The 12956-nt window shown below is 41.5% G+C and overlaps 1 protein-coding gene across 2 annotated transcripts in view; it reads right to left on the bottom strand.

Annotated features, from left to right (window-relative positions):
- The window catches only part of LOC131455515 (fidgetin-like), a 33451-nt gene extending 21554 nt beyond the window's left edge, over positions 1-11897 (bottom strand). Inside the window, exons 1-2 of one of the 2 annotated variants that reach the window (XM_058623189.1) lie at positions 11699-11897; positions 10677-10710 (exon numbers count right to left, since the gene is read on the bottom strand). In XM_058623189.1, the coding sequence (XP_058479172.1) occupies positions 10677-10704 (28 nt within the window). In that variant the 5' untranslated portion in view covers positions 10705-10710; positions 11699-11897. Of the gene's footprint in view, positions 1-10676; positions 10948-11698 lie in introns of those variants that run through there. The other variant, XM_058623191.1, reaches the window with a different exon arrangement.
- Positions 11898-12956: the final 1059 nt, after the last annotated feature.

Here is a 12956-nt window from a genome sequence, read left to right as displayed (position 1 = left end):
ATGCACACATACATGTATATAATGAAACAAGTGGGCTGATTTCTGCCTGTTTGAGTTACTTAACATATTCTTGCTGTCAGGTGAAATCTTTGTTGGGAGTCATTTATCCTGTAAAGACGGTCATCATCACCTCTGAGGGTCTCTGTATGTCTATGAGGGGGCGGGAGGCTTGGATTTACTGTGCAATTGCAAGGTGTATTGCATGAAAAGTGCTATAATAATTAAGTATGAATATGAATTCAAATGTGAACACAAATGTCTGATTTGCAACTTCATTTTCATTTGAAAACAATGTTGTTAGAAAACAGTCCATATCCAGATCAGCATTTCAACTTTCACTGTCATTTAGGTAGAAATTGAAAGGGAAATTAAATTTAACAGAGCTTTTTGTTCACAGTTGAAAACTGACTGTGTTGCGCTTTCCAAAAGAGTAAAGGGCAGCCCTGAAGTTTTCAAACTAAGGGGTAGCGTGGACCGCAAGTGTATCCGGAAGAGAATGTATACATTATTCAATGAAAAATGTAGTTGTATGGATGTAGACTTTGCGATACCATGCCCAGATACATTGCTGATTTGTAGAGGTGGACGTGTTTTGGATTTGAGTAAGGGAATAAACTGCTGCCACTTCAGGCTCATTTAAGCGCAGGTTTTGTCTGCTTGGTAACGACTGGCGGGACGGAAGTCATGTCCGTGTTTTTGGCCGCTAAATGTGAACAGGCCCTTAACGATCCCATAATATCTACAACAATGCACTCGCATGTGGTGTGTAATCTCCAGGAGAAAGCGCTTTCTCACCTTCTGGTTCCTTCCTCCTCCCCCTTTATGAGACGGCTTAAAACTTTCCTCTCTGATTAAGCTTATAGTTATGGCCGGTTCAAACTCGCCTTGAACCATCCCCGAGTTATTATGCTCTGGGCCTGGTTTGCTGCAGGACTTCCCATGGTGCACTGAGCTCCGCTCTCCTCCTCTCCCTCTCCATCTGTACGTTGTCTGTCCATCTGTCTGTTCATATCCCATTAATACATGTTACTTCGCAATCCACTCCTGTAGTTCTGTGCTTTCTTGTCTTTTTCCATCCTGTTAAGTTCTGGCTGTATTTTTAGAGTCTGGATGAGTCACCATGACAGATAGAGATATTATTATTATTATTATTAGTTTTTTGTGTATGGGAATTGCATTCTTCCTCTCGCTCTCTATCTTTTTCTCTCTCCATCAGCCCACCCTGTCACTAAGTGCTTGCTCATGGTGCAATGTTGAGTCTCTGTAAATACTATTGAAAATACTGCAGTCTGGACTTGCTCTATACGGAAACTGCCCTGACATACGTTCGGTTATGATTTGGTGCTATATAAATAAAATGGATTTGACTTGCCTTCATAATTCAACATTTGACAGTCAGCTTTGGGTGGACTCGTAATGTTACAGTAGGATCGTCGTGCAAAAGATTGTAAGTAAGTTGTACTTACAAAATTGATCAAGGACAAATACTATTTGATCGAAAATATTACATTAGATATGCATTTACTAAAAATAATCACAATTTTGAATGTTTTCATATTAAAGCTACAAGGTTTAGAAACCGATTTGAGCTTTAAAAGTGTAAAAAACTAAAAGATTAGTTTCCTTTGTTGCTAAAAAGGAGACAAGAAATATAAAGACGCCTAACAATATATAAAGTCTTACAGCATTATATCTATATAGAAGCATTGTACTGTGCAGTTGGTGCCATACATTTACAGTATAAATAGCGTGTATTATCCCTACATTTGAAAAAAAAAAGAAAAAGAGGCTTTCTGCAGGACAATGAAAGACCACACACACTTGATACAATAGTTGTCCACATGTACAGCCGTGGAGTGAGAATAATTCCACATTTTCCACACTTTTCACTCATGTCAGTGTCCCAGTTGATAGGCATGAAAATCCATTTATCTACAAAGGAACTGTACGCTCCATATTGGACAATGTCTCTTTCATGGTCCCTTGCCGGTCCTTTCCCCCTGTCCACAAAGCCACCCGACTGACTCCAGCACGTCTGTAATGGGCCACATTCATTTGATATCGACACATCAAGGAGAGAGATTGCCGTGCATCAGGAGCGACGCGGAGCTGCTTCACACAAACAGCAATATGCTCTGAATATAAGAGAACAATGGATACAAGGCAGACGCAGTTAGCCCCCCCAAAACAAGAAAAACCTCCAATGGACGAAGTGAAGGCCTCGATATATACAGTAAACCTTTCATGACAGGAAAAATCACAAGGTTGTTATAAAAGAACGACAAATGTGGGTTTTCTATGGTAGATGCTGATCTTTTTCTTTTCTCTTTGTTTTATTTTTTGGATGATTTTTTTTGTCGGGGAAAAAGCAATAACTCAATAATAATATATATTTAATTTTCCTTCATTCATACAACAAAGGTTCAGTCCACAGGATATAATGTTAATGCACTGCACAAACACTTTTTCTGGACACTGGTTTCTTTAACTTTCACTCATTTTATAGGGATAAAATATTACATAATGCCATGTCTTAAATTAACTATTGTATTTTGAGTCTGCACTGCAAAACTGAACTTAGTCAAATTCAATTTTAAGTGAAAAAGTGAAGGTTTTGTGACTAAGTAGCATTTATACAGTCTCTGAGATCAAAAATATGATTATACCTGTTGGCCAATTAATTCTATAATGATCAATTAATTAAACACAATGGCAAATAAGCTTCTGAATAATTGGCCCAACCTTTTAATTGGTCTACCTCTGATTATCATTCAGTCTTTCCCTCCTTTTCAGTGATGTTGTGTGAGCAGGAGAACGCCTCAAAGATGGAGATCCAGAATTAGGCCTCGGAGGATGAGGTGGAGGAGTCGTCAGATTACAAATCTGAAGGTGGGGAAGTAGTAGGATTACACATGCGGACCTGATGGTAGACTGAATCATGCAGCTCACAGCTCGGCTGACTGTGTTGTCAAATTTAGTCCGATGGATTACGCAGTGGTCAGAGCACTGATACACTGCACTGAGGGAAATGTTTCAAAGAAAAACAGCTCTCCTGGATATTGTTATCAAAACACACTTCCACCACTGAGAGGGTCAATGTTATTCATTGCTCATCTAATCCATATTTGTGTAAATGAGGTGCAGAGAGCTTTACAACACAAAAACCTTTGAGACACAGTGGTATTAACAGAGATGCTACGTCTTAACCACCCTCTGGCTAATGCAGCTAATGAATGAGAAAGTGCTAGCAGGCTAACGGCTCTAATTCTCCTTCACAGGCTATCATGTTGCAGCCCGGAGACAGATCAATACCATTTGCTCAACACACAGGAGGCCTGGGAATCTATAAAAGGGCTTTTATTGAGTAATTAAACACCCATTACTGTCCCTCGCAGCCAAACAATAAATTTGATCAGCCTCTCAGGCACAGATCCAGCCGTGATTAATACTCAGTGCATGCATGACATAAAAGACCACAATGACATTTTACTAAGTCCTGTCTTAGGCCCTTTGACAGCGCAGGGGACAAATGTGAAGGTACGTATATAGTAGCTGCTTCAAGGTTGTTTAGAGCGAAGGGACATTAACAGAGCTCAGTGTGCAGAGAATGGGATTCTGGGAAACCTCAGAAACAGCACAATATTAGCCTCGGGCCAGCTTAAGATGAAATCCCACCAAGTACCTGCTGCCATGTCAAACAACACATCCTGCTTTACGTTAAAGACACAAAGTCTAATGGCAATTATGAGCTTAGTCTGTAACCCTAATAGGCTGAAAGAACAGTAAAGACACTACCACTACCTGTCACTAATATCATTAGTAATGAAATAGAATTACATCAGTGAAAGGCATCGGTAACAGTTCAGGGTATTATAGCTTCTAATTTATAATAACAAACAAAAAAAACATCATCACCCCAAAAAAGTTGCAAATCAGTCGACATTTATATAATTATCAAACTAAAGAGGGTTTTGCTCAGTTGCAACCAGTTAATTGTGGTTTTCAAACTTCTATATTTACAGAAAAGTACATGAGAAAATGTTCACACATCTGTGTGGAAATACTCACAGCAAGGAAATGGCTCAAAGTGTGTTTGCATTAACCCGTGTGTTTGTTAAATAAACACTTTATACTAAATGTACTGTATGATATATAAACACGTTAACTTTGCATCACTATTCCACTTTTGCAAATATAATATCTGACTGACACCTTCATAGAAAATAACATGAGCATTGACAAATGCCTCAATCCTTTAACAACTACACTTCATCATGCCACACTTGTACTCGTTGTTCCTTTACTATTCACCCTTTTCAGAAAAGCTGAATACCCCCCCACACCTCCCACCCCAACCCAATTTCCCAGTGTCCTTTTCTACACTTGCACAATTCAGAAACCTGCTACAATCCCATCCTTGTTGGGGAATATTTAGCGTTGTTGAGCCAACAATATGGCATCTGGGTGATTCTGCTAAATATGAATGGCCCATTCACGGGGCTCAATGGAGTCGCTTGGCAATGGCCCTCCTTCCCCTCCTTCCTCCATGCTCAAAACAATATTCAGCGCAGCAGTCTTGGCACTTTTCCCTGAAATCAACAAAAGAGGAACTCGAAGCTGTCCCTAAAACCCTCACAGCATTAAGCCTCTGTGAGATGCAAGTACTTGGCACAAGCAAAGCGATTTTACGACAATGGGCAAATCATACAGTGCTTTGTGAGATTTAGGGGATACAATAGCACTCCGTTTCCAAAGCACACATTAGTAAGCATGTCATCGGGACCCCCTGGGGGATTTGAGCAGCCTAGAGGATTGTGCGGTGAAGAGGATAAATATATGTTACTGGGCAAGAAGATGGAGCGCTGCCAATGCCTCCCTCCTTCACACAGCAGCGCACTGTGGATCATGAGTGTGTGGAATGCATTAATAGAATAATCTTCTGAACACACAAACTAACCCACAAACTGAACCCATTTGGCTTGTTAAGCATATACATTGCAGTGCATCCAAAATCAATTTACAACCATTTAACAGAGCTCAAGGGGCGCTGATGAGGGGAGACAAAAAAATGAGCTCCTGCCATGAAAGTAAAACAATAATAACAACAACAAAAAAAAAACAACAAAAAAAACAAACAACACTTGTTATAAATGTGCGGCGCTTGCAGCCATGCTGACCTCTGAGTGCTAAACAAAACAACAACGGACAAGCAGACACCCACTCAAAAGTCAATACCATGCGTGCCTCCTCTTCCTCTTGTATGGTTAATGCATGATGCCAGGTAGGGGAGACAGACGGAGAGTAGGATCTCATTATACGCCGCATGCTATCATTAGTTATCTACCACATGTGTCCATCCTGCCAAGCCAACGGACTTGTACAAGCAACATCCTAACGCTTCCTGCCTGCTTCCACTGAGGAAAGTTGGCCAACACACACACACACACACACACACACGAGCGCGCGCTGTAACATAAGCAGACATAATCACAGCTCGATATACAGTCGTACTCCTCTGCTCCTGAGACACTATTCTCAGTTTTAAATGATCGTAAAACTGTCTTCGCGTTTAAGACTGTTGCACTTTTCCGACACTGGATTGGACAAACATCAATAATTGTGGTCGGAAAATAACAATTATTTTAGCCGCAGCTTCAATTCACAGTCTGTTACAGCAAGTGTGTGTGCAGAATGTAGGCCGTCACATGTGTCACTGAAAGTTGACGCACAATAGGCAATAACAACAATAATGTAATATAATTTCCGCCGATATCAGTATAACAAAGGTTCTGCATGCATTGTGCAAACACACTTGGAGACAGAACAGATAATTGATCTGATCTGCAGAAGGTTTCTGTGTTTAATAAGTCGTTTTCTGTCTTTTCAGAAGCTTAAAACCACCGTTAACTGCTTTCTTCAACTTTCTTTAAGGAGCAAAACTCAATCTCCAATTCTGAGATCTTATCATAAGTGTTATCAATGTACATTGATTCAAAATGTTTTCCTGTCACCCAGCCCTTATTAATAGCACAGTTATTTTATTTATTATTTACTTATTTATGAATTTGAGAAGGGACGAAATGTAAAGTGACAGGTGCTAAAGTGCGCATTGTGTTGCACAAAGATTCGGTTCAGAATCATTATTGTACTTAAATTAGTATGGAAATGTTTTAAACACAAATACATTTTCAGAATTCACCGCTATGAATTAAACAATAATGAATTCATTGTAAAAAAAACAACAACAAATGCACAAATGCTATGCAATCATGTATTAAACAGCAACAAATAATTAGCTGTAGTCTCTTAATCGATGCTGTAAGGTTTGAAGCTGTTGAGCAACAGCAGGTGTTTTTTGGGTTTTTTTTTTCTCTTGCTTTCAGTTTGTGTCCGTCTCCCAGAGGCCACAGGCGGCTTCAGTGATGCTGTGCCACACGCCCAGCCACTCAACAGCCTTTGTGTCCATCCTCTGGCAGCTTGCCAAGCTTAAACACACAAACACACACACACACACGCGCGCGCACACACACACACACACACACACACACACACACACGCACACGCACACACACGCACACATATATACAAACACACAAAGTCTGCCTCATACCCAATGAGCCATTGTTCATTAACGCGCACGCACACCTTTGCGGTCTTGCAGGCACAGAAGTGTCCCCGACTTACTCGTCCAAAGATGCCTCACTAATCAAGACATTCAACCTCAGCTGCAGACGGGGGGGTGGAGGTGGAGGTGGTGGGACTAGAGGGAGGGGGCAGAGGTAGAGGGTGGTTTGAGGTGGGGTGGAGTGGGACCAGCAGCAGCAGCAGCAGACGGCCACTATCTAGCCAAGGCTCGCTATTAACAAAATCAGATCATCCAGCCAGAGCCGGCATGAAAGAGAAGAGCAGTGGCAACAGCAAGAGAAAGAGAGATTACGTTAGATCCTTCCTGTCTTAAACCTGTCATTTTCTTTATCTCCTGTAAAAAGAAAAACGGCCTCTTGTTGTCCATAATCTTTCATAACCGGCCAAATGAGTGTTGATCTCCTCCACACATCAACGCACAATTTAACTGAAGACTTCCAGGGCAATAACCTAATTAAAGAAAGTGTCGTCTCATTTGAAAATGGTTAAGCAAATGTCATCTCAGTCAACTCGGGTCTAATTTGTGTGGAATATTTCCAAAAAAATGTATGATGTTTTTCTTTTTTTTTTTAAATAACTCTTTGGCATATTGACTGTTTTAATATGTGCCAGAGAATCCGGGCCATGGCTGGTGGAGATCGCCGCCAAAAACTAAACGGAGACGAGCGAGCTCTGCTTAAAATTCAAGGAAATGGGGCAGTGGCTCGCTAAGGAGGTTAAGAGAATGAGGAGAGAAAAACTGCAGCTTAAATTTGGTTAAAACCTACGACAATGATGCAAAAACTTCACACATTTTGAAAGAGATTTCATAGTTAAGTGTGATGGAGGAGTTTTGGCTTAGAAGGTTTGATCTAGTCTAGACCTGAGGTTAACCAGGGGTATCTTATTTGAATTCCCTAATTTCTTTTAATCTAAAGTTAATGCATTTAAAATGAATCTTCTTAGATTTATTTTTCAGTTGATTAACAATCACGTCTTGACAACTTGTCACAGTAAACACAGTCGAGTGTGTGTAAAAAATATAATGTAAAGTTTTGTACAGTTTGTACAGTTTTTAATGTTTATTTTACACTGGTACTGTTTAACAGAGTGTGAATGCACAATGCCAATAAAAGTATTTTATTCTGGGGTATGACAGGTAACTAAATAGTTAGCTGGGAGTCAGTCTGGTGTGGGTCCTTCTCACCAGTCAGATAATAACCAGTCAGCACTGGAAACAGCAGCTGAATGGATATACCATATTATGTTTGAGATGCTCAATGGTAACAATAAAAAAAAAATACAGCAACTGTCAGTCACAAAAACCCCCAAAACCCCGTTTAAAAGAAGAAATGGAGCCAGTGTAAAAGGAGAGGAGGGGGAGAGAAGGATGAGGAGGAGGACTGAGTGGATCATGGTGTCAAGGATTTGAGGAATTGGCGTCCGCACATCTACGGAGAAATGCGTCTCGGGCAGCGGCGCTACCGACAGCTGCCTGCCGTCTCTGGGAGAGGAACTTAGATCTGCGAGGAGGGGCTGTCAGCGAGCGTGCTGGGAAACACACAAAAGACTACACAACATTTAGCTGACACACACACACGCACACACAAAACAGCACCAGCACTGTCTACTGGGACGGAGAGAGAAAAAGAGAGAGAGATGGAGGGGAAATAAGTGGACAAAGAGTGAAATAGATGAGCGAGCAAGGAGACAAGACAGGCTGACGCACTGTCGAGCAAACGTGGAGGAAAGAAGTGCTGGTGATGTGGAGGGAGGGAGTGAGGGAGGGAGGGAGGGAGGGAAGAAGGAGAAATAGAGAGAGTGAAACAGACAGACAGGTCCGAGAGGGATTTGTTCTATTTGCATGCGCCAGGCTCCCATGGGGTCCAGCTCCGCCCAGCAAGCCGAGAGCACAAAAGATAACACTTAACATATTTGCTAAAAGATGACAACCCAGCCTGGATCTCGTTTGAAGAGGCCCTTTGTCAGGACAAGCAGACAGGAGAAATCCACTGATATGGACGTGGCAGAGAGACACCAACACATCTTTCTCTCTCTCACACACTCTCTCACTGTGTGTGTCTTAAAAAGCACAATATTTCCCCACGCCGCTTTACATCTGGCAGAAGTCCCACGGGGCGGGCCGGGGATTGCACACCGGTGGCTCCGGGACGGTAAAACAGCTTTTAATGGTAAACATTACAGACTGATAGAAAGTGTCAGGATAATTTATTTATATGGTCCCGCAGGGAGTCGCTCCACCAGCCTTGTAGCACACCAGCTCTCTCTATTCATTTGAGGGAAAAGTCCATATTTAGATAAATAAAGGAAGAGTAAAGGGGTGCCTGTGTGTAAAGCACTTTTTCCTTCTCTTCCTATTATCCGTCCTCTCTCTCTCTCTCTCTTTTTTCCGCTGTCCCTATTAGCTGTATCGGGGGGCTGCCAGAGATGTGAGGCGATACGTTATGTGTATAATGAGGGGGATTATTGCTACTGTCACTGCAACACGTGCAGACAGAGGAGGCACAGGGACGGATCTTAAGCCGAGGACTGTAGCAAACAAATAGACTTAGAGGACTAAACAAACCGCTGAGTATCTACATTATTTACATTGCACACAACACCACACATGCAATGTTATGCCTCTATCTCCCACTTGAACGCACACACTTGTCATGCTAAACTGGAAAGTTAATTCGTTCTCTCTCGTTTTTTCTAGTAAAACAAAAGCAAACTAACTTATAAAAACACTCATTTGTTCAAATTCTGCAAAACACAAATCAAATAAAAACCAATGAATTGTTTGGACATTTCAATCAGACTTAAAAAATAAAGACTTAAATAAAAATAAAAAAGTGGAATTCTATGTGCTTTATATTTAAATAAATAAAAACACACATGTGAGGCCAGTGTGATATGAAGTCCTCGCGACACAATTTACATCACAGCTGGAGATTGAGATATCAACACACACACACACACACACACACACACACACACACACACACACACACACACTCTCACACACACACCTGTACATACATGTACAAGAGAGTAAATGTAGATGCTGGACACACACACACACAAATTTACACACGAGTGCACAAGCAGCACAGGACATGGAGCTAATAACTGTGTGTGTGTGTGTGTGTGCGGCAGAGAGTCAAAAAATCAATAGTTAAAGGTTGAGTCCTCACTAATAACTGCTACGGAAACATAGAACATGCAGTTGTGACACCTGAGCCTCGGTGTGTGTGTGTGCGTGTGTGCATGTAGCCTACAGCCGCGCTCGTGAACGTGCTCATTTGTTAGAAAACCAATCCTCTGCACCTGTAACAGGTCAGGATGGCTGTTTTCATTTCCGACTATGTGAACGGGAAAGGGCGTTCTCCTGAAACTACAAACTCACACGGATCATTTAGTAAAACACACCTGAGATATAATTCCACGGCAGGTTGTGTTCACGCTGTGTCTTTAAAGCTGCCTTTGTTACGACACAATAGACTCATATGATCATAATAATTCATTTCAGTTAAATATAAACATATTCAAGAAATAAGATTAAACAAAATTCATTTGATAAATATGAATTTTGATTTTAAAGCAATGGACGCCTTGTTCACTGGGACTCCACGTCCACAAATATTTGCAATATTATGCATCAATGAAACTAAAAGCTGCACTCTTTAAAAAGTTAAATTACAACTCATCAGGTATTTAGTTTTTTTATACACAACAGCATTTCAATTAAAGCTGCATGTGAAGCCAAATCAAATATATAACACATTATATATTGATAACAAGTGTGACTTGTGTGTTTACCGTGGCTGCATTAGTGTGACACAAGCACAAGTACAAAGTTGAAAAATAAACAAAAAACCTAACATAATTCTCTGCAATTATCCTGCAGAATAATATCAATTCTTAACACCTGAATGGTGTTTTTCTGCAGATAAATACACAATTATTCCTCCAGCTCCAAAAGCTCATCAGAGCATCATCTTTTTTTCCACAATACATGAGAGTAAAATTTGATGGAAAAAAGGACCTACCATAGACGCTGTTGCTGCTGCTGATCATGTCGTGCTGGAAGAGGGAGAAGAAGAGGAGATGAGAGCATTGGAATTAATTTTGTGGAGAGAAAAAACCAAACCAAAAAAAACCAAACTGATTCTCCTTTGAATAAAAAGAGAAATAATCTTTTACATTACAAAACACTTTCTACTGTTATTCTACTATTTTCTTTTCTCTCTTTGCTTTCTGGGGTCCTAGCACTGCTCGGATTTCAAGTCGTGTGAAAGGTGGGCAACTCAATAGGAGAGGCGTCTATAACCTACATGCATCTCATTAGAAAGTGGAGAACGGGATGACAGGCAGTGGTTAGAGGAGGGAGGGAGGGAGGGAGGGAAGGAGGGAGGAGGAGAGGTGAAGAGGGGGATACAGAGCAATAAAATAAAAAACTTGTGCATGATTGCCCTGATGGAGAGTAGAGTTAATCTACATTTTCCTCCAAAAAAAAAAAAATAATCCAGATTATTCTTACTCGGTGTTTATTTTCAAATAACCAGAGTGCTGTTTGATAAACAGACATGCTGTGACACTGTATCCGCTCGCGCACAGCAGGGCAACTTGTTGTAACCGTATCGCAGCAAAAGAGGCAGCAGCAGCCTGAGAAAGGGCTGTGTGCGCGCAAGTTGTGTAATTCTCCCTCTCGACACTAATAATAATGAGAGCTACACACACACACACACACACACACACACACACACAGTGGACCCACAGCGCAGCTCTGCGTGTCCGCTCCTCTGCGTTTACAACCGTGGCGCAGGTGCGCTCCTTCAAACAATCACATTACAGGACGCAAATAAAACAAACTCGCAGGTGAATTTATGCACAGTTTGCAATTAAGGAAACTTGTAAAAAATAATAAAAGAAATAAAGAATCGAAGTGCACATGCATTCATCCGGGAGAGTCTCGCCTCCTGCAGACGCGCTGTCTGCTCTGACCACTGTGGTGTCTAACTGCAGACGCAGCAGATCCACGGACCATCCGTCCTCCACTCCGAGTCCTCACCTGTTTTTCTGGCGACGAGTCGGAGTCTCGCGTGGCGCGTTAGGGTCGCATGGATCCCGGGTCTGAAGTGCTGCAGGAGAACTGGGCACCGAGGTTAAACCGGACTGCGTGCGAGCTAAAACCATCCCAAGTTAACGCAGGAAACACTGACCACAGCTACTGCCATGTTGGAATTTCACCAGCCCCGAACAGCTGCTTCTCAGACTGACCAGTGCGCACCCCACTGCGCATGCGTGTAATGGAAAAAAAGAGGGTGAGAGGAAGGGAAAAAAATCCCTCAATTCCAATTATTCCCAAAAGCTATTATATTATGGAAAAGTGCGCAAATAGAGAGAAAAATGAACAAAACATAACTAATAATCCATTCATTTTTATATGAATTAAGGAATTGAAAGTACTTTCTTAAATCCAAATTAGTTTTGAGTTTATTCAATGCAGACTCCACTCATTAAAGCTGAAAACAACGTGTTTTATACACAAAAAAGTCAGGCGATCCACGTTATCATGTGACAATTAAAAACACTCATAAAGTTTATCAAGATAAGTTTCTGTTATAATAATGCTTTCTAGCTCGCCAACGTACAGTCCTAGTGATTTATTCTGTGCAAGTGCAACAAGGTGGTAGACAGTATCGTTCCTGTCATTCCACAAGCTCACGCTTTAGGATTTAATTTAAAAAGGTGCAGTGTCTAAGAATTAGTGACATCTAGTGCTGAGACTGTAGATTGTGATAATGTCGGATTCCTCCACTCACTCCACTATTTCCCACAAGCTACAGGAAACTACAGTTGGGATGTTCAGCACTGAATTCAAACCCTCGACCAGTCATTGACATTTGAGGTCAATATATTGCGGTCCACCCTAACTCACCCCACTTGTGTGGCTGCAGTTTGGGCACCCACTGACATAGAAGAGGACGTGGGACCAAGTCTATTCACCCGCCTCCCCGGAAAATGTGGCTGCAAAGCACACGCCGCGTATCTCCCAGTGATAATTATAGCAGCGATATGGAATTAGCAATTGAAGCCCTAATTAGAATAAAAATGTCCCAGTTAGCATGTTATCAAAGCATCAGTGGGGGAAAGCAGGTCTGAGCAAGACATCAAAGATCACTTCATTGTTGCTAATCTGACACACACACACACAGAGAGAGAGAGAGAGAGAGAGGGAGAGAGGGAGAGAGAGAGAGAGAGAGAGACTACATGTTGATGCTGGAAATATTCCTTAATATGGTCAAACATAACCTGAGGTGTGTGTG

Source organism: Solea solea, chromosome 2 (assembly GCF_958295425.1).
Source record: "Solea solea chromosome 2, fSolSol10.1, whole genome shotgun sequence".
NCBI lineage: Eukaryota > Metazoa > Chordata > Actinopteri > Pleuronectiformes > Soleidae > Solea > Solea solea.
The sequence above is the reverse complement of the archived record's forward strand: the minus strand, read 5'-3'. Positions and strand labels throughout refer to the sequence as shown.